General features: G+C 39.3%; 2 protein-coding genes across 2 annotated transcripts in view; both read right to left on the bottom strand.

Moving 5' to 3' along the window:
- Window positions 1–1,060: 1,060 nt before the first annotated feature.
- LOC106081055 (lipopolysaccharide-induced tumor necrosis factor-alpha factor homolog) lies at window positions 1,061–6,194 on the bottom strand. The gene is made up of 2 exons (XM_013242751.2): window positions 5,880–6,194; window positions 1,061–1,264 (listed from the first exon to the last, which is right to left on the bottom strand). The coding sequence occupies exons 1-2, from the start codon at window positions 6,092–6,094 to the stop codon at window positions 1,168–1,170; spliced, it is 312 nt and encodes a 103-aa protein (XP_013098205.2). The 5' UTR covers window positions 6,095–6,194; the 3' UTR covers window positions 1,061–1,167.
- Window positions 6,195–14,868: 8,674 nt separating this feature from the next.
- The window catches only part of LOC106081051 (uncharacterized), a 36,097-nt gene continuing 24,263 nt past the window's right edge, over window positions 14,869–26,702 (bottom strand). The window contains exons 4-11 of the mRNA XM_059369823.1: window positions 24,213–24,504; window positions 20,522–20,699; window positions 20,214–20,293; window positions 20,042–20,155; window positions 19,645–19,982; window positions 15,220–15,350; window positions 15,036–15,144; window positions 14,869–14,972 (exon numbers count right to left, since the gene is read on the bottom strand). Coding sequence (XP_059225806.1) covers window positions 14,869–14,972; window positions 15,036–15,144; window positions 15,220–15,350; window positions 19,645–19,982; window positions 20,042–20,155; window positions 20,214–20,293; window positions 20,522–20,699; window positions 24,213–24,504 — 1,346 coding nt within the window. The remainder of the gene's footprint in view (window positions 14,973–15,035; window positions 15,145–15,219; window positions 15,351–19,644; window positions 19,983–20,041; window positions 20,156–20,213; window positions 20,294–20,521; window positions 20,700–24,212; window positions 24,505–26,702) is intronic.

Raw genomic sequence — 26,702 nt, 5'->3', positions numbered from 1 at the left:
TTTATTACTCAGCATACGACCAGCATATGGTTCAGATCAGAGACTATATTTAGATATAGCTGTTATATAGACCGATTTTCCAATTTATGGTGCGTCGCGGTGAAACTGCAACTCTGCAAACAAATGATAAAAAAGCAACTCGGAAAAGTTAACAGTTAATAACTTCACGTGTGGCAACACAGAACGACGCCTGCTTTCAAGCGTCAAAGTTGAAAATATTTTAACTTTATCGCGTTGCTTTTGTAAACTTTGTGTGCAGAGTTGCATTTTTGCATCGCGGCGATTAAAACCAAAGCTCAACGCTTATGGCCTTTAGGGTTGGTACATTCTATTTTCGGAAAAGTCGCTAAAATTTTTAATTGTTCGCGAAATTTTACAGTAATCAAATGATTTTTTTCCATACCAAAACACTTATTGCTATTATCTGCAATTATTGCTCTCTATATTTAATAATTTTTTTTTTTGGGAAATAAATAAAATACTAACCATTTAAACCAATAAAACAAAAAAAAAAGATGCCGTCGATGGTAGCCATAATGGTTTCAAGGTTTGGTACCATAATTTTTTATGCCATTTACCACAATATAAGAAGAGTACTACTTTTTCGCCTAATTTTCTTACTTTTCGCCGACGTTTATAAAAAAAATATTATTCGCTTCATGGAAAATTAGTTTTTCAATCGTGATTCGCAAGTTTTTTGTGAGTCGTGATTTTTTCGTGAGTCGTGCGTGAGTAAATTTTTTGTCTTCTGAGCGTGCTTTAACGTGAGTCAACATAACAAAGTCGTGCGTGAATAATTTTTTTGTCTTGTGAGCGAAAATTTACTCACGTGCACATCTCTAGTTCTCAGGACCTGAATGAAATATGATCCAGATCAGCCCCCATTTGCATATTACTATGGATATGGTAGTAAAGTGGTTATGAAAGAGGAAGGTTAATTTAACCATGGTGGTGGGTATCCAAAGTTCGGCACGGCCGAAGTTTTTACTTATTTTTTTAGCTTTTTTGATAGTCCTGCTAAATCGCCCAAAATATATAAATATATATTATTGTTTTATTCATTAGACTTGTTTTATTAGTGTTTCATTTTGGGTTTGTTCGTAAGATTTATGATCGTACTTATTGCAGCAATCCTTATGTCAGGCTTTAAACTTCGATAAACGCAACTTATGAACCATAGGTGCCAATGTAGGCCCCACAAGAAGGGCAAAAGTGGTTAGCGTTGCGACACGAATCTATGCAATAGGGCAAACAACAACAACATCTGAAAATAAAAAAATACATATATCAAATAATAAGTGTAAATATAAGTAAGTTAGATAAGGATAAAGTAACAGTCTGCAATCAGACTCTCGCAGATATTTTAGTTTATAGTGATACCTTCCATCTTGTACCGTAGAACCAGCCAGATCACTTGACAAAACCTAACAATTAGTCTGTCAATTCAAATAAGTCAAACTTTTTCCAAACATGCGGTGGAAAAGAACAGCAGTGAGAAAAGTGTCGAACTTGGTTAATGCATCTATGCATGGCGTATTCAAAAAGGTGGTCTCACACGAACAGCCGTTAACAGCTGGCCAGGTTTGACGGTATTAAGATGACAGATTTTTGTTTGCATTCTCTTTGTTGTTATCTTCTTTCTCGCATAATCTCTGCTCATGTATGCACACGTATACATATATGCACACAAATTTCTTTGCGTGTGTTGGCAAATGTACGATCAGCTTGGTCGCACAAGATGGTAGATTGCACCATATGATTTGTGGTTGTTGTACAAATGAAACCACCTTTAATTGTTTCGTCATGGCATCTAGGGTGCATTAAAGAAGCCACTGTCAAATTGACATTTTCCTTTTTATATGTATTATCATGTGCAAAATTGCAAATTTACCCAAAATTCTATTGAGAAACAGGTGCAAACTTCTCACATATCTATGATTGCAGTCGTATTCAGTGTTTAGCACACTGATATTGGGCCTCCTTTTTTGACGAGTCCGAACGGCGTGTCGCTTAGCGATACCACCCCAATAACACCACCCAAATAGGAAGTATTTGCTGACCATTGCAATACGAGGCTCAAATAAGAGGTATTTTAGAGTAGAACACGTATCTGATATATATTTCAAAGTCAAGTCACTGCGGGGCCGCCTATCCCCCAAAACTCCCCACAAACCGGTCATGTTTGCAGCCTATGGAAAAGTGGGGCTCACATGAAAGGTATTTGGGAGTATACTATGAATCTGACATCAACATTGGGGACTAACTGTCTAGGGGACATCCTACCACCATAACAACCCCTAAATAAGACGTATTTGCTCACCAATACAATTTGGGTTTTCAAGATTGGAGTTCGATATTCATAGTTTTTAAGGCCCATACCCCAAACCGGAAATATTTGAGGGCTTTTGTAATAAGGGTTTTAAATGAATAGTATTAGAGATTAGAAAACGAATTTGATATCCACTTTTGAGGCTAATGGCAATATGGGTTTTTAAATTAATGATATATAGGTGTATGAAAATAGAGCACGTTGCTGATATATTTTCAGGGCTTAGTGTTTGGGGACCACCCCACTCCCCAGAACACCCCTAAATCGGGCATATTTACCGACCATGTCAAAGTGGGGCTTAAATGAAAGGTATTGGGGGGTAGAGCAAGAATTGATACCTACTTTCTGGACCAATTTTCTGGGGGCCTACCCCTTTCCCAAAATACCCCAGAAGCAGCAATTTTTTGCTGAGCTTCACAATATGGGGCTCAAATAAAGGTACTTGGGAGTAGAATACGAATATGATATCCAAATGTAGGACCATGTATTTAGGGCATCACCCCCCAAAGGGTAAAAATTTTTCTACCATGCCAATATGTGGCTCAAATGAAAGGTACATTTGAGATTAGAAAACGAATTTGATAACCAATTTTGGGACCATGTGTTTGGGGGACGCCCCATCATGTAAACTCCCCCTCAAAACCAATGGCAATATGGGGTTTAAATAAATGGTATTTGAGAGAAGAGCACGATGCTGATATTTTTTCAGGGCCATGAAATAGGCTGAAATAAAGTATTTTAAGAATGGTGTGCACCTTTAATCGAAACTTAAATTCGTAGACCAATAAAAATCATAATGGGATTCAGATAAAGGCACTTAAATTGTTAAACTGTTTGTCAAGCGATATACTATTTTCGTACTATTTCACTAAAATCTCTTTAATTGTCGAAAATAATTATTCCAAGGAAAATTTTGTTTCATATAAAGAAAAAGAAACGGGCCCGGTCCAGCTAGTATAATATATATTCGTGACACATATATAACATATATTGGTGCCACCGTAGCTTAGAGGTTAGTATGTCCGCTTTTTACGCTGAAGGTCTAGGTTCAAATCCCGGAAAGAACAGCAGAAACAATTTCAGCGGTGGCTAGCGCCTCCTAGTGCTCGCGACACTTGTAAGTTATTTACCTTAGCTCTGAGGCAACTATTCAATAAGAAGGTCCCCTACCACTAAGCTTAAAATTTTATCGGATACCACTCATTGATTGGATTGGGGTGTTTTTGGGCAATTTTGCATAGTAATAAATGTTCTCTGTACCAAGTTTCAGTTCAATGCTTTCATTGTAAAATACTGTAGCGTGATAACAACAGACAGAGAGACCAGCGAACGAACACATTTCAATATTTCAATGACAATATGAAAATATCCTATCCTGGGAATAAAAGTTAAAAGGTGAAACAAATTTTTCGTGAATCAAAAAAATCTGCATTTCAAATCGCCACTTTGATACATTTCGCGGGTGATAATAAAATAGATAAAAAAGTAATATGGTGTTAAGTTCGGCCGGGTTGAATTTTGGATACCCACCACCTCGGGTATATATGTATATCACTTTTCGTCAAAATCCTTACGCCTTATACCTTATGCCCCATAGCTGCTACATCGAAATATGTTCCGATTTGGACCAAAATACTAATAAGTACAAGTCATTGTTCAATTGCGTATTACAAAATATTGGTCTTTTAGTACAATAGCTTTATCTAAAAATAAACCGAGCTGAACCATATATGACACAGATGTTAAAATGCCATAAGTCACTTTGTCAAATTTCAGTGAAACCGGATTATAAATGCGCCAAAAAGCTAAAATCGAGAGATCGGTCTATATGGCAGCTATATCCAAATCTTAGCCAAATTGAAGAAGAATGTCGAAGGGCCTAATACAACTCACTGTCCCGAATGTCGAAGGGCCTAACACAACTCACTGTCCTAAATTTCAGCAAAATCGGATATTAAATGTGGCTTTTATGGGTCCAAGACCCTAAATCGTCGGATCAGTCTATATGGCAGCTATATCCAAATCTGGATCGATCTAACTCACTGTCCCAAATTTCAGCAAAATCGTATAATAAATGTGACTTTTATGGGCCAAAGACCCTAAATCGGCGGATCGGTCTATATGGCAGCTATATCCAAATCTGGACTGATCTAGATCAAATTGAAGAAGGCTGTCGAAGGGCCTAACACAACTCACTGTCCCAAATTTCAGCAAAATCGGATAATAAATATGGCCTTTATGGGCCCAAGATCCTAAATCGGCGGATCGGTCTATATGGCAGCTATATCCAAATCTGGACCGATCTAGATCAAATTGACGAAGGATGTCGAAGGGCCTAACACAACTCACTGTCCCAAATTTCAGCAAAATTGGATGATAAATATGGCTTTTGTTGGCCTAAGACCCTAAATCGGCGGATCGGAGTATAAGGGGGCTATATGAAGATATAGTCCGATATAGCCCATCTTCGAACTTAACCTGCTTATGGACAAAAAAAGAATCTGTGCAAAGTTTCAGCTCAATATCTCTATTTTGTCCCAAATTTCAGCAAAATTGGATGATAAATATGGCTTTTGTTGGCCTAAGACCCTAAATCGGCGGATCGGAGTATAAGGGGGCTATATGAAGATATAGTCCGATATAGCCCATCTTCGAACTAAACCTGCTTATGGACAAAAAAAGAACCTGTGCAAAGTTTCAGCTCAATATCTCTATTTTTAAAGACTGTAGCATGATTTCTACAGACAGACGGACGGACATGGCTAGATCGTCTTAGATTATTACGCTGATCAAGAATATATATACTTTATAGGGTCGGAAATAGATATTTCGATGTGTTGATAGCGGAATAACAAAATGAATATATCTCCATCCTTCGGTGGTGGGTATAACAAGTAAAAGCGTGCTAAGTTCGGCCGGGCCGAATCTTGGGACCCACCCTTATGGATTCTGCTAAAAATTTATACAAAATAAATTTAGTTGCAGGGCTTAATTTAATTCTAAATATCAAACTTATGTCAAACCAGCAAAAATAAAAGTTTCTAGAAACGGAACAAGAATGGTCAAGAGTCCAGTTTACATTGGAGCTATATCAGGTTAAGATCGATTTTGGCCGTATTTGGCACAATTGTTGGAAGTCGTAACAGAACATCGCATACAAAATTGCAGCCTAATCGGACAAAAACTGCGGCTTGTAAGGGCTCATCTAAATCTGAACCGATACGGCACATTTGCAATCCCCCACGACTTACATCGGTATTTAGTATCTGTAAAAAAATTCAAGCTGCTAGCTTTACGCGTTCGACCTCTATCGTGATTTCGACAGACGGACGGACAGGGCTAGATCGACTCAGAACATCGAGACGATCAAGATTATATATACTTTATGGGGTCTAAGACGAATATTTCGAGGTGTTACAAACGGAATGACTAGATTAGTATACATACCCCCATCCTATTGTGGTGGGTATAAAAATATATGTATGTCTGTCTACAAAAGATGCTACATGATAAAATAGCAAATATTGATTTTAGAACCGCCTATACTTACATGGTGCACCCGAGTATCACAGCTACAATGTGGGTTTTAGTTGTCGCGTTATGTTCAATGCGAGTCGTAATCCGACAGTGACAATAGGGACAGTTAATATCAACGGGTTTTGGACCCACTGGTGGTGGCGAATTGGTGGTCACATTAATCACGGATGGCATATGTGTCGGAGCAGTAGTTATTACGTGCTGATGGTTGATGTTGCTCTTATCCATGGTTCAACTTTTGAATTGAAAGAAAATTGAAAGAAAAATGTTAAATTCTACTTGGGAGCTTTGTGAAATGCTATGACGCTTCAATGGCACCTGTTGCAAGACTAATTCGATCGTTTAATAACTGCAATCAAAAATAGATAACAGCAATTGGCGAAAGCATACAAAGAGGCAGCTATCTTCACTTGAATTATTGTCCGAAATGCATTTCAAACGAAATACAAATAGTATGTAATAATAATAAAGGTAAGGGGTAAGGAAAAGAACTTTTCTTCCATTTACTTTACAGTCATTGATGACAAATAACAACTTACAGTTGTAGAAAAAGATGATTTATTATTTCGAGCAGTACGAATTGCCCTAGAAATTGCAGGTGAGGATATAGGCTTTCAGTTACAAAATGTTGTGCGTATCTATTGGGTTGCCCAAAAAGTAATTGCGGATTTTTTAAAAGAAAGTAAATGCATTTTTAAAAAAATTAGAATGAACTTTAATCAAATATACTTTTTTTACACTTTTTTTCTAAAGTAAGCTAAAAGTATCAGCTGATAACTGACAGAAGAAAGAATGCAATTACAGAGTCACAAGCTGTTAAAAAATTTGTCAACGCCGACTATATGAAAAATCCGCAATTACTTTTTGGGCAACCCAATATAAAGGTCAGGCGATATATATAAACATTTTAAAGGGCAGACGCTGGGATACGGAGCGGGTATCTTTTTTCCTCTTCGCTTCGCTCCGACAAGAAGTTTTCCGCCCCGCTTCCGCAAATTTTCTCCTTAGCTGTTAAATTTAATATCTTTTATACCCTCCACCATAGAATGGGGGTATACTAATTTCGTCATTCTGTTTGTAACACCTCGAAATATTCGTCTCAGGCCCCATAAAGTATATATATTCTTGATCGTCATGACATTTTATGTTGATCTAGCCATGTCCGCCCGTCCGTCCCTCTGTCTGTCGAAAGCACGCTAACTTTCGAAGGAATAAAGCTTGCCGTTTGAAATTTTGCACAAATACTTCTTATAGGTGTAATCGGTTGGGATTGTAAATGGGCCATATCGGTCCATGTTTTGATATAGCTGCCATATAAACCGATCTTAGGTCTTGACTTCTTGAGCCAATAGAGGACGTAATTTTAGTCCGATTTGACTGAAAATTTGCACGTGGTGTTTTGGTATCACTTCCAACAACTATGCCAAGTATGGTTCAAATCGGCTCATAACCTGATATAGCTGTCATATAAACCGATCTGGGATCTTGACTTCTTGAGCCACTAGGGGGCGCAATTCTTATCCGATTTGGCTGAAATTTAGCATGACGTGTTTCGTCACAACTTCCAACAACTGTGTTAAGTACGGTTCAAATCGGTCCATAACCGGATATAGCTGCTATATAAACCGATCTTGAATCTTGATTTCTTGAGCCACTAGAGGATGCATTTCTTTTCCAATTTGGCTGACATTTTGCACGAAATGTTTTGTTATGATTTTCAACAACTGTGCCAAGTATGGGTGAAATCGGTACATAACCTGATATAGCTGTCATAAAATCCGATGTGGGGTCTTGACTTCTTAAGCTTTTAGAGGGCGCAAATACTATCCGATTTGGCTGAAATTTTGAATGACGTGTTTCATTATGACTTTCAACAACTGTGTAATTTATGGTTCAAATCGGTTTATAACCTGATATAGCTGCCATATAAACCGATCTGGGATCTTGACATCTTTAGCCTCTATAGGGTGCAATTATTATCTGATTTGGGTGAAATTTGTACAACATGACCTGCAACATACGTGTCAAATATTTTCTGAATCGGTCTATAGCCCAATACAGCTCTCCTATTAAACGATCTCCCTATTTTACTTTATGAGCCCCTAAAGGACGCAATTCTTATTCGATTTGATTTTATACAATGACTTCTGCTATGGTCTCCAACATTCATTTCATTATGGCCCGAATCTGACCATAACTTGTTTTTTTTTTAATTTTCTTCTAATACACACCGGGCTCTGTGAAGTTATATATTAATTTTGTCATTACGTTTACAATATGAATTAATCTTGATAGCCGTCTACATCGGGCTTTATCCTTGCAAAGACACCTCATAAACCGATCTCATGAATTGATTTCTTGAGTCCCTAAAGGGTGCAATTTTTATTCGATTTTAATAAAATTTTGCAAACCCGTTCAGTTTATAAACTCCAAAATTTTTATAGAGTATAGTCTCAATCGGTCCATAACAGTTTATATATATAAATATATAAACCGAATTCCCGATTGTACAACTTGCGCCCCTAGACGGTGCAAATTTTATCCGATTTGGGTGAAAATTTGCAAAATTTCCAACTCTCGCATAATTCGACCTCCCGATTTTACTTCTGAAGCGCCTAGAGGACCCCATTATTATTTGATTTGATTGAAATTTTACATAATTTTTTCTACTATAATCTCCAACAGACTCACTTAGACAATTCTAAGTCCATTGTGATACCACAGTAGCAACAGACCAAGGCTTCTGACGGGAATCGAACCCACGACCCCTGCAATGGTAATCTAAGCACGCTACCAACTCGGCTACCTGGGAGCCCAACATTTGTCTAAATTCGTATACGAAAAGTTTTGTAAGCAATATGCCAAGTGTTTGGCGTTATGACAGCTTGAGTTACGTGGTTTCGACATATTCCCACAGATATCTAAATATGATACGATTTTGCTCGTTCAAGAACTTAATCTGCGTATAAACTAAATATGAAACTCTGCCAAGTTTTAGCTGAATATTTAAATTTTTGAAAGCTGTAGCGTAATTACAACAGAGGGACAGACATCATTAAATCATCCTAGAATTTTACGATTCAGAATATTGGGTTGCCTAAAAAGTAATTGCGGATTTTTTAAAAGAAAGTAAATGCATTTTTAATAAAACTTAGAATCAACTTTAATCAAATATATAATTGCCATTTTGTTCGATAATCTTTTGCCATCTTCCTGGCAAATTTAGTATTCCACGCTCATCGAACTTCTGGCCTTTATCTGCAAAAAACTGAACCAAGTGCGATTTTATAGCCTCATCATTGCCGAAGTGTTTTGGTTTGAGCTGGTTCACCATGCTGGTTCATGATCGTTTTCGACTAACGTTGTTGTAAACAATCCATTTTTCATCTCCAGTTATGATTCGTTTTAAAAACGGATCGAATTCATTACGTTTAAGGTGCATATCACAAGCGTTGATTCGGTTTGTTAAATGAATTTCTTTCAATACATGTGGTACCCATATTAAAATTGACGCCAAACAAACAAATGTAAACAAAATTTCGCGCCCTTTTTTTCTAAAGCAAGCTAAAAGTAACAGCTGATAACTGACAGAAGAAAGAATGCAATTACAGAGTCACAAGCCGTTGAAAAAATTTGTCAACGCCGACTATATTACTACTATATTACCGACAATTACTTTTTGAGCAACCCAATATATATTTTGCAGGGTCGGTAAGGGGTATTTCGATGTGTTGCAAACGGAAGGACTAAATGAATATACCTCTCTTCCAATGGTGGTGGATATAAAAATCCATTGAGTTTGTTGCTGGATCCTTTTTAGTTTCCGCTTATAAAAAGAACTTTACAAATGCGTTTAATGGTGAATGTTATACAAGATTCGACCCTACTGCACTTAGTTATTTTTAAAATTCATAAAATCTGTTCACTAATATGTTTTCGATAATTATTTGAAAAAAAGTTAACTCTAAAGTTATCTCATGTTAATTTAATAACTTAAAATTTTTGTTTTAATTCGCCAAAATTACAAGATCGTAAAAAAAATAAGTAAAAGCGTGCTAAGTTCGGCCGGGCCGAATCTTGGGAAGCCACAACCATGGATTCTGGAAAATATTGGAGCTATATCTGGTTATAACCCGTCCAAAGTTGTTGAGAGTCATAACAGTATACATAACATAAATTTCAGCAAAATCGGTTGAAAGTTGAGGCCTCCAGGGGCTCAAGAAGTCAAGTCGGGAGATCGGTTTATATGGGAGCTATATCAGGATCTTGACCGATTTGAACCGTACTTGACGCAGTTGTTGGAAGTCATAACACTATGTGCAAAATTTCAGCCAAATCGGCCAAAAATTGTGGTTTCCAGGGGCTCAAGAAGTCAAATCGGCAGATCGGTTTATATGAGAGCTATATCAACTTCTTGGGCTATTTGAACCGTGTGTGACACAGTTATTGGAAGTCATAACAGAACACCACATGCAAAATTTCAGCCAAATCGGAGAAAAATTGCGCCTTTCAAGAGCTCAAGAAGTCAAATCGGTTATAGACCGATTAGGTCCGTGCTTCTTACAGTTATTAGAAGTCATAGCAGAACCCTACATGCAAAATTTCAACAGAAATCGGACAAAACTTGCGGTTTCCTGGGGCTTAAGCAGTCAAATCGGGAGATCAGTTTATATGGAAGCTATATCAGCTTATTGACCGATTTTGAGCGTACTTAACACAGTGTTTGGAAGTCATAACAAAACACCACATGCAAACTTCGGCTTCCATTGGCTCAAGAAGTCAAATCGAGATATCGGTTTATATGGAAGCTATATCAGGTTATAGACTGATTTGAACCGTACTTGACACAGTTATTGGAAGTCATAACACTATGTGCAAAATTTTCAGGGGCTCAAGAAGTCTAATCGGGAGATCGATTTATATGGTAGCTATATCAGGTTACAGACCGTACTTGGCACAGTTATTGGAAGTCATAGCAGAACTCTACATGCAAAATTTCAGCCAAAATCGGGCAAACAATGCGGCTTGTAAGGGTCCAAGAATTAAAATCGGGAAATCGGATTATATGGAAGCTATATCAGGTTATAGATCGATTTTGGTCGTACTTAACACAGTATTTTGAAGTCATAACAGAACACTACACACAAAATTTCAGCCAAATCGGACACAAACTTCGGCTTCCAGGGGCTCAAGAAGTCAAATCGGGAGATCGGTTTATATGGGAATTTTATCTAAATCGGAAACGATATGGCCAATTTGCAATTCCCAACGACCTACATCAATATTAAGTATTTGTGAAAAATTTCAAGCGGCTAGCTTTACACGTTCGACCGCTATCGCGATTTCGACAGACGGACGGACAGACATTGCTAGGTCGACTCAGAACGTCGAATGATCAGGAATATATATACTTTATGGGGTATTAGGCGAATATTTCGAGGTGTTACAAACGGAATGACTAAATTAGTAAACCCCCATCCTATGGAGGTGGGTATAAAAATTTCCCATGAAAATTCTAATTAGGAACAGGGGATACTTCTCTCATATCAGTGAGTGCAGTCCGATTAATGCTTAAGCTCAATGATAAGGGGCCTCCTTTTTTATGCCAAACCCGAACGGCGTGTCGAATAACGATACCACCTGGTAGAGAAGTTTTAACATGGTAGGATGCCTCACAAATGTAGCCAGCATTAGTAAGTAAATAACCATCGCCGACAAATTTTCTGATGTTCACTCCAGGATTTGAGCCCAGACGTTCGACGCCATAAGCGAATATGCTAACCTCTGCGCCACGGTGGCGTTTTATGTTATAAAGGGTAATTTTTTAAGAGCCACGTGCTGTGTGGCCTGTGGTACCGTCTTGTTGAAACCACATGTCATGCAAGTCAAGCTCTTGCATTTTGGGCAAAACAAAGTTGCATATCATCTCACGGTAGCGCTCACCATTCACAATTACGTTACGATTCGCATCATCTTTGAAGAAGTACGGTCCAATGATACCACCAGCCCATAAACCAAAATGTGACATTTTCTGAATGCATTGGTAGCTCTTGCAATGCTTCTGGCTGACCAAAATCGAAAATCCACTGTATATTTACGTACCCATTGAGCCAAAAATGAGCTTCGTGGCTGAATGGAAGAAGCGCGCGATGAACTTTCCTAACGGAGCACTCATTTTGATAATAAAATTCAATAATTTGTAAGTGTTGTTTGTTTGTGAGACGATTCACTGTTAAATTATAGACCAAACTGAAGATGTTTGACAGTGAAACAAAATATGAAACGTGCGTGAGCTGTTTAAACCAGTGAAACCAAAAAGATAATAGTATTTACATAGTATGTATGTGCTAAATTTGAAGACAATCGGATGAAAATTACGACCTGTAGTTTGTACACAAATTAACATGGACAAACAGATAGACGGACATAGCTAAACTTATCAATGGGTCTTCCTTCTGGGTGTTACAAACAAATGCTCTAAGTTATAAACTCATAAATCCAAACTTAATGCAGGATTTAGGCAATTAACTTTATAAATTATCTATGCAAGTTTCTAGTTTATGAAACTTTTTACACCCACCAACGAAGGATGGGGGTTTATTTATTTTGTCATTCCGTTTGCAACACATCGAAATATCCATATCCGACCCTATAAAGTATATGTATTCACACTACAGTCTTAAAAAATAGAGAAATAGTGCTGAAACTTTGCATAGATTCTTTTTTTTTTGTCCATAAGCAGGTTAAATTCGAAGATGGGCTATATCGGACAATATTTTGATACAGCCCCCATATAGACCGATCCGCCGATTTAGGGTCTTAGGCTCATAAAAGCCACATTTATTATTCGATTTTGCTGAAATTTGGGACAGTGAGTTGTGTTAGGCCCTTTGACATCCTACTTTAATTTGGCCCAGATCGGTCCAGATTTGGATATAGCTGTCATATAGACCGATCTCTCGATTTAAGGTCTAAGGTCCATAAAAGGCGCATTTATTGTCCGAATTGCTGAAATTTGGGACAGTCAGTTGTGTTAGGCCCTTCGACATCCTACTTAAATTTGGCCCAGATCGGTCCAGATTTGGATATAGCTGTCATATAGACCGATCTCTCGATTAAAGGTCTTGAGCCCATAAAAGGCGCATTTATTGTCCGATTTTGCCAAAATTTGGGACAGTGAGTTGTGTTAGGCCCTTAGACATCCTTCGTCAATTTGGCTTAGATCGGCACAGATTTGGATATATTGGTTGCCCAAAAAGTAATTGCGGATTTTTTAAAAGAAAGTAAATGCATTTTTAATAAAAATTAGAATGAACTTTAATCAAATATATAATTGCCATTTTGTTCGATAACCTTTTGCCATCTTCCTGGCAAATTTAGTATTCCACGCTCATAGAACTTCTGGCCTTTATCTGCAAAAAACTGAACCAAGTGCGATTTTATAGCCTCATCATTGCCGAAAGTTTTACCATTTAAGGAGTTCAGCAAAGATCGAAATAAATGGTAGTCTGGTGGTGCAAGGTCAGGGCTATATGGTGGATGCATCAAAAGTTCCCAGCCAAGCTCACTCAGTTTTTGGCGAGTGACCAAACATGTGTGCGGTCTAGCGTTGTCCTGGTGGAATATGACACCTTTACGATTGACCAATTCTGGTCGCTTCTCCTTGATGGCTGTATTCAATTTGTCCAATTGTTGACAGTAAACATCCGAATTAATCGTTTGGTTCCTTGGAAGCAGCTCAAAATATACCACACCCTTCCAATCCCACCAAACAGGCAGCATAACCTTCTTTTGGTGGATTTCAGCCTTTGAAGTGGTTTGAGCTGATTCACCATGCTTGGACCATGATCGTTCTCGACTAACGTTATTGTAAACAATCCATTTTTTATCTCCAGTTATGATTCGTTTTAAAAACGGATCGAATTCATTGCGTTTAAGGTGCATATAGGTGCATAAGGTGCACAAGCGTTGATTCGGTTTGTTAAATGAATTTCTTTCAATACATGTGGTACCCAAATATCAAGCTTTTTCACCAGTCCAAGACTTTTTATGTGATAATGAACGGTTGATTTTGGTATATTTAACTTCTCTCCTATCTCACGCTCAGTTACATGACGATCCAATTCGATTAATGCTTTGATTTGGTCATCATCAACTTCATTTGGCCGACCTGAACGTGGCTCATCTTTAAGTGAAAAATCTCCAGAACGGAATTTGCGAAACCAATTTTGACACTGTCTTCCTATTAAGGCTTTATCACCATACACATCTCGTAACTTTTTAGCAACCTGCTCCGCGTTTTTTCCTTTACGGAAATAATAAAGTAAAATATGAAGAAAATGCCCCTTTGTGAGCTCCATATTAAAATTGACGCCAAACAAACAAATGTAAACAAAATTTCGCGCACTTTTTTTCTAAAGCAAGCTAAAAGTAACAGCCGATAACTGACAGAAGAAAGAATGCAATTATAGAGTCACAAGCCGTTGAAAAAATTTTTCAACGCCGACTATATGAAAAATCCGCAATTACTTTTTGGGCAACCAATAGCTGACGTATAGAAATGTATCGATTTTAAGTCTTGACCCCATAAAAAGCTCATTTATTATCCGATTTCGTTGAATTTTGAAACAGTGACTTATGTTAGGCTTTTCGATATCCGTGTCGTATACGGTTCGATCGGTCTTTATTTGGATATGGCTTCCAAAAAGACCAATATTTTGTTCTACAAAATTGAACAATGACCTCTCAATATCCGTGTCGAATTTGGTGCAAACCGGACCCTATCTCGATAAAGCTTCTATGGGGGCATAAATTATACATTTTTCATCGGATTATGACGAAAGGTGGTTTACATATATACCCGAGGTGGTGGGTATCCAAAGAACTTAAGGCCTTTTACTTGTTGTTTTATCCAAAATGTAGTGAGCTATATTTGGACCTTTTCAACAAAGCTTCACACAAATATATGATAAACAAAAAAGCGGACGGAGGTAGTTGGCTGCTCATTTGCCCACGTTCATGTAGATTTTCCTATGTAATGTACCGATATTTTCAAAAGCTGTATATGTGAGTTTCTGTCTTTCTGTCTTCTGATTTTTTGGACGTTCTGAAAAAAGGGCGACAGCTTATTACCAAATAATCCTTATGGCGATTAATTTTTCTTACTTACTTTTTATTTCAATAACATTCAGAATCTCGGCTATTGGATACTCCACCATGACAGCCGGAACTAATGCCAATGCAACGGATGAAATATAGGTGGCGAAAAATACCTTACTCTGGAAGAGAGTTTGCAAAGATATACATCCTTATATATATATATATACATATACTACTCGTAATGTTGTACTTACCATGAGGAGACCTGTTACATTAAGTGGTTGCTTATATGATCCCAATATTATATGAAGTACAATGACATGCCACAGATAAATTTGATAAGATATCCGTGCCACCAAACGGAATATAGGCAAGGAAAGGAACCCTTAAAATTCGAAAGAAATACATTTAATATCGTGGATTTAATATAATTACTATTTTATACTGGCTAAACCGGGCCCGCTTCTCTGTGCCTTCTTTTACAATATAAGACACAACAGACACATTCTCTCTAATTGGAATGCAATATTAGAACTCTACTCCCAAATACAGGTCACAACATTTCCGAAAATGGGTACCAAATTTATGCTGTACTCCCATCATCTATCGTATGTCCAGTTTGGGTGGAATTTTGCGTATGGGACGGCCTTATAGTCTCCTATCCCCGGAAGTGCAGATCAGATTCGTATTCTGCCCTCAAATGCTTTTCATTTCCAGACATTTGGCCTTGAAAATGGATATCAGACTCGTACTTTAATTTCAAAAACATTCGTTTGAAAGCTTATCTTTGAACTAAAAACAGTAGTGTGGTATCGTTGGATAGACAATCCCATGGCAGCCGGTTGTACGCACCGGATTGACCTGAGGGAATCCTCATCGGCAAGGGCTGCCGCCTCAGTGTACGTGTTCGTCTTTTTTCGTCATGGGAGAGGGACATCCCGGAGTGCCTTCTCCGCACGCTTCTGGTCCGTGCCGGGATTGAAAAGAACCCCGGACCCTGGTTCTGTTCCGTTTGCCAGAACCGCCTTCATCATCGGTCGGTGTCGGTGAGGTGTAACCGGTGCATGGAGTGGGTACATTTCACTTCTATGTCGCAAGGTGCTGTGCGAACATAGCCAGCAGTGGGTCACAAGCGTCGTCGTCGTCAGACTATGTGACCCCCCCGACCTCTCCCGTACGGCAATTTATGCAACGATAGCATCCTAGCCCAACTACTGCCAGGCCAGTGCCGGGAAATGTATCGTTCTTGCAGTTAAACTGCAACGGACTGCGTGGCAAGATCGATGAGATCGTAGACTTTATGAGTCGGAAGAGCATATTGGTCGCAGCGATCCAGGAGACAAAGCTGACCAACACCTGCAGCTTGCACAGTTGTCACGGTTACAATGTGCTACGTAAGGATAGCTCAAGGAATGGAGGTGGGGGATTCACCTTCGTGATACAGCATTCCGTGCAATATAGATCTATCTTGCCTGCGCATGGCGCTAGTGACCCCTACATGGAGTGCATGGGGATAGCAGTCAGGTCGGGTACTGCCGAGATAGAGCTATACAACGTGTACATACCGGCGGTTGGTAGCTGTGTCCCTATTAATGGCCAGGCTTACAACCCCGACATAAGTGGGTTGCTATCTGCCCATAATCGTCTGGTTCTGGGGGATTTTAATGTGCATCACTCGTCATGGCATTCTCCCCTAGGTAACGACCAGCGTGGCAAAGCTTTGGCAGAGCAGATAGATAGCTCCACGTTTTGCACGGTGAATGAGGATGCCCCCACTAGGATTACGAGGAGGTGCAGCAGTTCGCCAGACATCTCAATTGCATCCCCTGATCTCCTGAGTGACGTATCCTGGCAAGCCGTCATCTCTTTGGGGTCAGACCACCTCCCCATAATTCTCACCATTGACCGACCACCCGACTTCATAACCTCTGAGCGCCGGACGTTTATCATTTATAAGAAGGCCGATTGGACTGGCTTCAGAGATTATACCAATCGCCGCTTCAGTGAACTGCCACCCCCCTCTGATGTGCTTGTGGCCGAGAGGAAATTCCGAGACATCATTAACGCAGCAGCCGCTCGCTTTATACCAGCCGGTCGAATACAAGTGCCACCCAATTTCCCGGCGCAAGCAGTGGTACTCGCAGACGAGCGTGATGAGATTCGTGCTATGGACCCCGCTAACCCCAGAAACAGCGAGCTGAATCTGGAAATAAGCAGGGTAGTCAACGAACATAAGCGGAATTTGTGGCTGGAACACTTGGAGCAATGTAACTTAGGCACCGGTGTAGGCAAACTGTGGGCCACTGTTAAGTCACTCTCGAACCCCGGTAGACGGGACGACAGGACCTCAGTCTTTTGGCGAAACAACCGTGACTGATCCGAAGAGATGCGCCAGGTTGTTCAACTGTCAATTTATTGTGCATCCCGAGAGAGACAGGGCAAGGAGGAGAGCATTCTCCGTATTCGTGGTCTCCGTGCCGATGAACAGCCATCACAATTTACCGTGGGCGAAGTTACGAATGTCATCCGTGGCGCCAAATCATCTAAGGCGTTGGGCTCCGACGGAATCTCTACATTGATGTTGAAGAATCTGGATTCACCTGGAGTTGAGTACCTTACCACTGTCCTCAACCTGTCATTGAACACTCTTATAGTTCCCGATATCTGGAAAATGGGCAGAGTGATCCCGCTACTGAAGTCTGGAAAAGACCCGAGTTTGGGGGAGTCGTAAAGTCCGATCTTCCTTCTCTCACCAGTGGCAAAGACGCTTGAGGCATTACTCCTCCCGAGCCTCGTAGAAGAACTTCCATTCGCTGAGCATCAACATGGATTTCGAAGACTGTATAGCACAACAACAGCTTTGCATGCCATCACCGCACACATTTGCCGTGGCTTCAGTCAGCCTAGGCCATGTGATAGGACGGTCCTCCTGGCACTGGATCTATCGAAGGCATTCGACACGGTGAGGACATTGTCAACACGTCCCTCCAGCCAGGCTTGAAACGCTGGGTCACGAATTATTTGTGTGGTCGCCAGTCATTTGTGGAATTCAAGGATAAGAAGTCCAAGCACTGTAGAGTGAAACAGGGAGTTCCCCAAGTTGGGGTGATATCTCCGGCACTGTTTCATCTCTACCTATCCTCCATTCCACCCCGTCCAGATGGTATAGAGATCGTATCATATACGTACGTTTCTGCGATCATGGCATCAGGCCCCCCACCCATTGTTGACATCTGCGATAGGTTGAACGTCTACCTCAACGAACTTGCCTCATATGTTGCTGCAAGAAATCTGAAGATATCTGCCACCAAATCTTCAGCCACATTGTTCACTACAAATACGCGTGAGGTGAATACTGAGCTGACTGTGATGGTCGATGGAGAAATGATTCCGACCATCAAGTGTCCCAAAATACTTGGCGTCACATTTGGCAGCTCTTACACTTTCTCCCCACATGCCACAGCAATTTGCGATAAAGTCAAAAGTAGAAACAAGGTCTTCAAGTCACTTGCTGGCAGCACTTGGGGTGCAGACAAAGAAACCTTGTTGACCACGTTCAAAGCTATTGTCCGGTCTGTGGTAAGTTATGCAGCCCCAGTGTGGTCTCGTCAACTTTGTGACACGCAATGGAATAATATTCAGATCTGTCAGAATGTCGCATCGGTCAAATCTGAACCGATATGGGCTAAATTGAAGAAGGATATCGAAGGGCCTAACACAACTCACTGCCCTAAATGTTGGCAAAATCGGACGATAAATGCGCCTTTTATGGGCGCAAGACCTTGAATTGAGAGATCGGTCTCTATGACATTTATATCCAAATCAGGACCGATCTGGGCCAAACTGAAGAAAAATGTCTAGTGGCCTAGCAAAACTAACTGTCCCGAATTTCAGCTTATATAATGTGGTTTTTATGGGCCTAAGACCCTAAATCGGCGGATCGGTCTATATATCTAAATCTGGACCGATCTGACTGTCTCAAATTTCAGCAAAATCGGATAATAAATGTGGTTTTTATGGGCTAAAGACCCTAAATCGGCGGATCGGTCTGTATGACAGCTATATCCAAATCTGAACCGATCTCAGTCAAATTAAAGAAGGGTGTCGAGCGGCCTAACACAACTCACTGTCCCAAATTTCAGCTAATATAATGTGGTTTTTATGGGCCTAAGACCCTAAATCGGCGGATCGGTCTATATGACAGCTATATCTAAATCTGGACCGATCTGACTGTCCCAAATTTCAGCAAAATCGGATAATAAATGTGGCTTTTATGGGCTAAAGACCCTAAATCGGCGGATCGGTCAATATGGAGTCTATATCAAGATATAGTCCGATATAACCCATCTTCGAACTTAACCTGCCTATGAACAAAAAAAGAATCTGTGCAAAGTTTCTGCTCAATATCTCTATTTTCAAAGACTGTAGCGCGATTTCAACAGACAGACGAGCGGACATGGCTAGATCGTCTTAGATTTTTACGCTTATCAAGAATATACATACTTAATAGGGTTGGAAACGGATGTTTCTATGTGTTGCAAACGGAATAACAAAATGAATATACCCCTTTGTCCTTCGGTGGTGGGTATAACAATTTGTGAATGCTTGTTCGTCAGCAAATTCCAAGTTCATCTCTGAGCTTTCGATCTAACATTTGTCTTAACAATACATTAACTTACCACTGCCCATGCACATTTTTCTCAATATGACAATAGTGACCACTATGTAGACTACTACATTTTTATATAGTATGGCGAATAAAGCTGTCCATATTGAAGCTTCCTGCAGGATTAATTTCGAACCTAAATACCAAATGAATGCTATGCAAAGACAGCCCAATGGAGGTAATGGTTTAAGGAAGTCTCCCACCAGACGTTTATATTTGTCATGCTTCAGGTACTTAACGTACAATTCGCCGCAGATAATGCCCACGAAAAACGCATTAAGATTGGCATATGAACTAATGTACATGTGTTCACCCGTTTCGGCGTTTTTCACATACATGTGGCGATAATTTCTGGAAAGGTTTTAAACTTCTATATGATAGTTGAGGAGCTTGAAACGATTTCGACTTACTCAAAACTCATAGTCACTACGGAGTCCAATTTTTTTATATAACTTATGGCGCTTGGAAGAAGTATGCCAAGAACTCCTATTAGAGTGTATAGGTATTTTTTCCATTGCGGATATCTGAAAATAAAATTTAACAGATTTATTTGTTTTTATGAATGAGATGAGCTTGTCATACTTTGCCGATAAAACCAAAATGAATAGAAAAATGGCATATAACTGAAAGTCTGCAGCGATGTACCAGGTATGCAACCAACACTGCAATTAAACATTTCGTATACTTGACATAGAAAACAACAATGCCAACATACTCTAAAATGCTACAATCACCAAAAAATCTAATATTACTCCTAACTAAAAAAGGTGGATGTAGGCATGCTATTGGTTAGTGCCTCTATAAGCACTAACCAATAGGATATAGAAAGTCAAGGGGACAACCCCTATGTTTAAATCTAGAGTAATCCCGTTATACATTATCATACTTACGTAGTTATTGAACTTTAAATTTGAGACCATAAAGACATTCGACCACCATTTATTTTGACACATGACAACATTGGGCTCTACAAGGTGTCTCCATAAAGGTGAGAGAAACTTAACTGTCCCAAGGTATAGCAAAATACTGGAGGAAAATAGTATTAGCAATAGAATGGAGGGCATATATCTAAAGAAAATAAAAGAAATTAAACAAAACAAGATAATCGCATTAAAACATCATGAATATATATCTTAACATAAATTTTATAATAAGCTACATTTGCATATATATCCACAATCACAAAATTAAAAGGTTAGGTTAGGTTGAAAAGAGGGTGCAGATATTAATCCGCCCCATGTCACTATGGACACACGCCTAAGACAGTAATCGGCTTCTTGTGCGCTCTAAAAACTATAAAGTAACCTCTAAAAAGAAAATTCCATTTGCATCTTCGACCATTCAGCTCGTCTCGAAAGAGAAACAAACAAAAATTGTAAAAAATTAAATGATCTCGCCCTAACAGACAAGAAAACTTGAAACAAGTAAAAGCGTGCTAAGTTCGGCCGGGCTGAACCTTATATACCCTCAACCATGGATCGCATTTGTCGAGTTCTTTTCCCGGCATCTCTTCTTAGGCAAAAAAAGGATATAAGAAAAGATTTGCTCTGCTATTAGAGCGATATCAAGATATGGTCCGGTTTGGACCACAATTAAATTATATGTTGGAGACCTGTGTAAAATGTCAGCCAATTCGAATAAGAATTGCGCCCTTTGGGGGCTCAAGAAGTAAAATAGAGTGATCGATTTATATGGGAGCTGTATCGAGCTATAGACCGATTCAGACCATAATAAACACGTATGTTGATGGTCATGAGAGAATCCGTCGTACAAAATTTCAGCAAATCGCCGTCGTGCGACCTCTAGAGGCTCAAGAAGTCAAGTCCCCAGATCGGTTTATGTGACAGTTATATCAGGTTATGAACCGCTTTGAATCTTATTTGACATAGTTGTTGAAAGTAAGAATAAAATACGTATTTCAGCCAAATCGGATAGGAACTGCGCCCTCTAGAAGCTCAAGAAGTCAAGTCCCCAGATCTGTTTCTATGAAAGCAATATCAGGTTATGAACCGATTTGACCCATACTTGGCACAGCTGTTGGATATCATAACAAAATACTAAGCACAAAATTTTATTCCAATCGTATAAGAATTGCGCACTCTAGAGGTTCAAGAAGTCAAGACCCAAGATCGGTTTATATGACAGCTATATTAGGTTATAAACCGATTTAAACCATACTTGGCACAGTTGTTGGATGTCATAACAAATCACGTTGTGCAAAATTTCATCCCAATCGGATAAGAATTGCGCACTCTAGAGGCTCAAGAAGTCAAGACCCAAGATCGGTTTATATGGCAGCTATATCAAAACATGGACCGATATGGCCCATTTACAATACCAACCGACCTACACTGATAAGAAGTATTTGTGCAAAATTTAAAGCGGCTAGCTTTACTCCTTCGGAAGTTAGCGTGCTTTCGACAGACGGACGGACATGGCTAGATCGACATAAAATTTCGCGACGATCAAGAATATATATACTTTATGGGGTCTCAGACGAATATTTAGAGTAGTTACAAACAGAATGACGAAATAAGTATACCCCCTATCCTATGGTGGAGGGTGTAAAAAGAAAATTTTAAGTTAGGAATTCCGTGCTACTTACAAAATCCTTAATTGTTTTCTATACCACTCCCCTAAGTTGGTTAATGTCTGGTATTGTGTCTCCACCTAAGTGCCGGTATCTGTTAGACGCGAAAGCCCCGGCAATGACAAAGGAAATGCTCCAACGTCTCATCATCTTCCCCGCATGCCCTACTCATGCTATCACTTGCCGCACCGATTTTACATAAGTGAGCTCGTAGTCCTATATGTCCCGTTATGATACCAATAGCTATACTGACCTCCTTCTTGCTTTCTTTCAGTAATAGCCTCGCCTTCTCACGATCTGTATCCCCCCATAGGATTTTCGCCGTCCTACCGACCGTTTTGCTGTTCCACAATGTTGCATGCGCATTCGTCGCCCACTCCCTTAACTCAGACTGTGTCGACCCGAAAGGCTTCGTCTTAACCAAGTTTTTTGACGGCAGTCCTCTGGCCTTCACCGCCAAATCGTCTGCACTTTCATTTCCCTTTACTCCGTTATGGCCCGGCACCCAAACGATGCGGATTTTGCCATCCTCAAAGAAGGCTTTAATCTCCTTCTTACACTGCAAGACTGTTCGTGACCTTACCGTCCTGGTTGGTATTGCCCTTATGGCAATTTTACTTTCGTTAAAGATGTTCACACTCGACGTCCTCACGTAAGCACCACACCACTTCACGCATTCCGTGATCGCCCGGATCTCCGCCCGCAGGATCGTATTATGGTCAGGCAGTCCCTGGGTTCTCAACGCATTCGTGTAACATGATCTTCCAGATGGCAATACTAGGGTTCTGTCAATCCAAGTCTGTGCTGATGGCAGCAGTGCCTCGCACTCGACTTCAAGATTCATTCTCAGGTATCCGATTGGAAACCTCTTCCCTTCCTTCCAGGTTTCCTATCACTATTCGCCTCGACTATACCGCAATGGTGTGAGCTGCTCCCATCCTCAATCCATTCTCCCATTGCCTTAAGTCTCATAGCCGCAGTGGCTGCCTCAAACTTAATCTGTATGTCAATGGGTCGGATATCTAGAATAGTCTCCAGTGCCGTAGTGGTCGTGGTCGCTCCGCCTATGCCAAGACAACATGTTCTCTGAACCTGTTGTATGGTCCTTATGTTGTACTTTCTCTCCATAGCAGTCCACCAAACTACTGAGGCGTAATTAAGTATTGGTCTTATCACGCTCCTGTAGGGTCAGTGGACTATCCTCGGCCCGTCTACATAGTGCCCAACATCTGTGAGCCTTCTCAGTGCGCTCCTGAATGTGACACTTCTAATTCCGCTGCGCCTTCTTTTACTTTAAATGGAGCAAAATTTTCCTTTGAATATTTATTTTCGACAAAGAGCTTTTAGTGGAATACCATGATTCGGAGGCCACCGTAGCGCAGAGGTTAGCATGTCCGCCTATGACGCTGAACGCCTGGGTTCGAATCCAGGCGAGACCATCAGAAAAGTTTTCAGCGGTGGTGTTTCTTCCTAATGATGGCAACATTTGTGAGGTAGTATGCCATGTAAAACTTCTCTCCAAAGAGGTCTCGCACTGCGGCACGCCGTTCGGACTCGGCTATAAAAAGGAGGCCCCTTATCATTGAGCTTAAACTTGAATCGGACTGCCCTCATTGATATGTGAGAAGTTTGCCCCTGTTCCTTAGTGGAATGTTCATGGGCAAAATTTCCAATTTTACAAACGGAATGACGATATTAGTATACCCCCATTCTATGGTATAGGGTATTAAAATTTTATGTGTGATATCTTGTTCATTTTACGATTTATCCCAACTGAGAAGGATGTTTTCTGTATAAATTTGCTATGTTTCGTAGCACGAACAAAATTTTGTAGGACCGAGGTGACCAACTTTGAAGGCCCATCAAAGGAGCCACCTTATCTGGTAAGTGTCGCAGCTAAAACCATATACAATTTCGGGAAGACACCTCTATACTTGCAAAGAAGACAGACTTTTTTCCACAGAACTTTTGCCACTGTGCAATTCTCTTACCTTAAATATCTCGATGCCATCATGCGGCCATAAACTTTGAAGCATTCTTTAAGACTGGATTGTTTTGTTATCAAGCCATTTTGGTCAAACTTTAGGTACAAGAATAGGCCACTCATAACAAAAAATAATTCTATGCAGGCCACCATATGGATCATGGACAACGCAAACGAAGTTGTGATGGACTTCTCCAAAAAGTGAGGATTATGCAGTGGCAAGAATTGGATCAAGTTCATGTGTTCGAAGACTATTACAAATGACAATATACTGCGAAAGCCATCCATGAAGCTTAGATCTTTGCCGAGCGTAGAATTGTTGGGTGCAATTAAACGTCGAAAGTTGCGGTACAAAGAAAATGTCGCACAGTGGGCCAAATGGCAAAAAAATTGGAAATAAGTCTACAACTTTTTATCTGTTGATTTTAGCCATACAAAATGTTCTAGACATTTGTAGAGGAGGACATAGGCTTTCAGAAAAGTGCTGTTGTTGGTCCATATCTTTAATACAGGGTGAGCTACAGGGTGTCAAAGTTGACCACTTTTGACTTCTCCAAGCTTCTGGGGGCCATAACTTTTGATCTACTCAACCGATTTACATGATTTAGGACTCTAGAGAAAGAGCTTGACAAGATCTAAAAAACTTATGCATAAAGTACCATGCCATCGTGTACTGTTAAGGAGTTATGAATTGTTTAATTTTAAAATATGAAAATTTGGCCTTGGTTTTTTTCAGTGTTTTTTTAATAACTCCGTCAATTTTAAAGCTATAAACTTCATACTTCACACAAATTATGCCAGCATATGTGTGCATAAAATACAAAAGAAATCACGTGAATATCTTTAGCGGTTTAAAAATGGCATCGTTTTCAATATGAAAAATATTTTTTTTGTCAAAAAATTGCAAAATTTTTCAAAAAAGATACTCCCATTTCCTTTAAGTTTTCGCAAACTTTGGCCATCAAAGCATTATCATTTCTTTCCATTTTCACAAAGTCGAGGTATTAAGAAAAGTTTTAAGTGCTAATTTGGCTAATTTCGATATCAAACAACACCGTTATCTTAAGACCAAAATGGCCAATTTTTTTACTAAACTTCAAAAGTTTCTCACTGGAAAAAAAGTTCCACGGGGATTTTTTCGCTTTTTTTGAACTTAAATGAAAGCTTAAAATGTTCCCAACATTTTAAGGTATGTCTCGCCATATCCTAGCCATAAATGAGATCGTAGCGATCAAAATACTGAAAAAAGTCAATTTTCAAGTAGTGCTATATTCATTGCTAAAAAACAAGTATTACGTCACATTTTATTGCAAAGATGTTAAATAAACTTTTATTTGGTAACACTTCTTCTACAAAACACAAAAAGAATCATGGAAATATCTCTATTCTATTCCATTTTATGGAACCGGCAATAAAAAAGTCAATTTTTCAAAAAAGTCGAATTTCCCAAATTTTGTTTTTGTTGTCCTAATTGCACATGACACACTATAGCCATATTTACGCAACATACCTTATCGTAAAGGAAATTTTCATACCTTTCCAACGATGTATAAAACATTTCTCAACTCGGATTCTATCTACTCTAAAATTCATTTACACTTCATTAAACTCTATATAAAAATGTCTATTTGTGAAATGGAACCTTATATGGGGCCTACACTAAAACATTGATAGATTTGCCCAGGGTTTACAATACAAATGTGTTAGAATAAAAAAAGGTCTCCTGCCAAAGTTTAAAAAAATTGGAATAAAAATATGTGTTTTAGAGCGAAAACACTTCGCATCGGCGTGCGTTTGTATAGTACCTACATCTATTTTTAATGTAAGCTGATGATTTTTGAATAAAAAGTAACCTAGAAATATACCTGCATATATATATATATTTGTGTTAAGATTTGATGCAGACAAATGTTACCTGTTTCGCTATGTCGAATTCCCAGGAAATCCACCGTATCAATGAATGTGAAAAAACCTACCCATAAAAAATTCATTGTCATTTTTTTGTAACCAAATTCGAGTCCAGGTAAATAATTATAGAAGAGTAAGTAAAAAGAGGCACTTTGGACCCCTTTTTACGATTGCGTCTGATACCTGAAATGGGTCATTAATTGTGAATATATTGCATAAATATTTGAACAAAATCCAAATTTTCTTCATTATATTTTGTAGAGGCGTAAAGGACATTTATAAGTTATGGAAGTCATACTGAAGTATTCCACTCTTTCGAAAATTGTATGGGACATCAAAAATGATTCCAAATCATACACGGAGTCATTTAAGGAACTTGTTTACACTTTGGACCACATATATGGAATAAGGCTAAATAAAGACGCTTTAGACAAACTTGAAAAATTCTACAAATCATTTGAGAGAAGGTTGCCAGAATGTTCATTCGCAAAAATCAAGTTTTTCAAAATGTATGAGAAGTGGCTGAAATCGGATCTACTTATTGAAATTAAACCGCTGATTCCCGGCCGGCCTAGCAAAGCATACGACG

This window comes from Stomoxys calcitrans, chromosome 5 (genome assembly GCF_963082655.1).
Source record: "Stomoxys calcitrans chromosome 5, idStoCalc2.1, whole genome shotgun sequence".
NCBI lineage: Eukaryota > Metazoa > Arthropoda > Insecta > Diptera > Muscidae > Stomoxys > Stomoxys calcitrans.
This window is presented reverse-complemented; position numbering and strand designations above follow the sequence as displayed.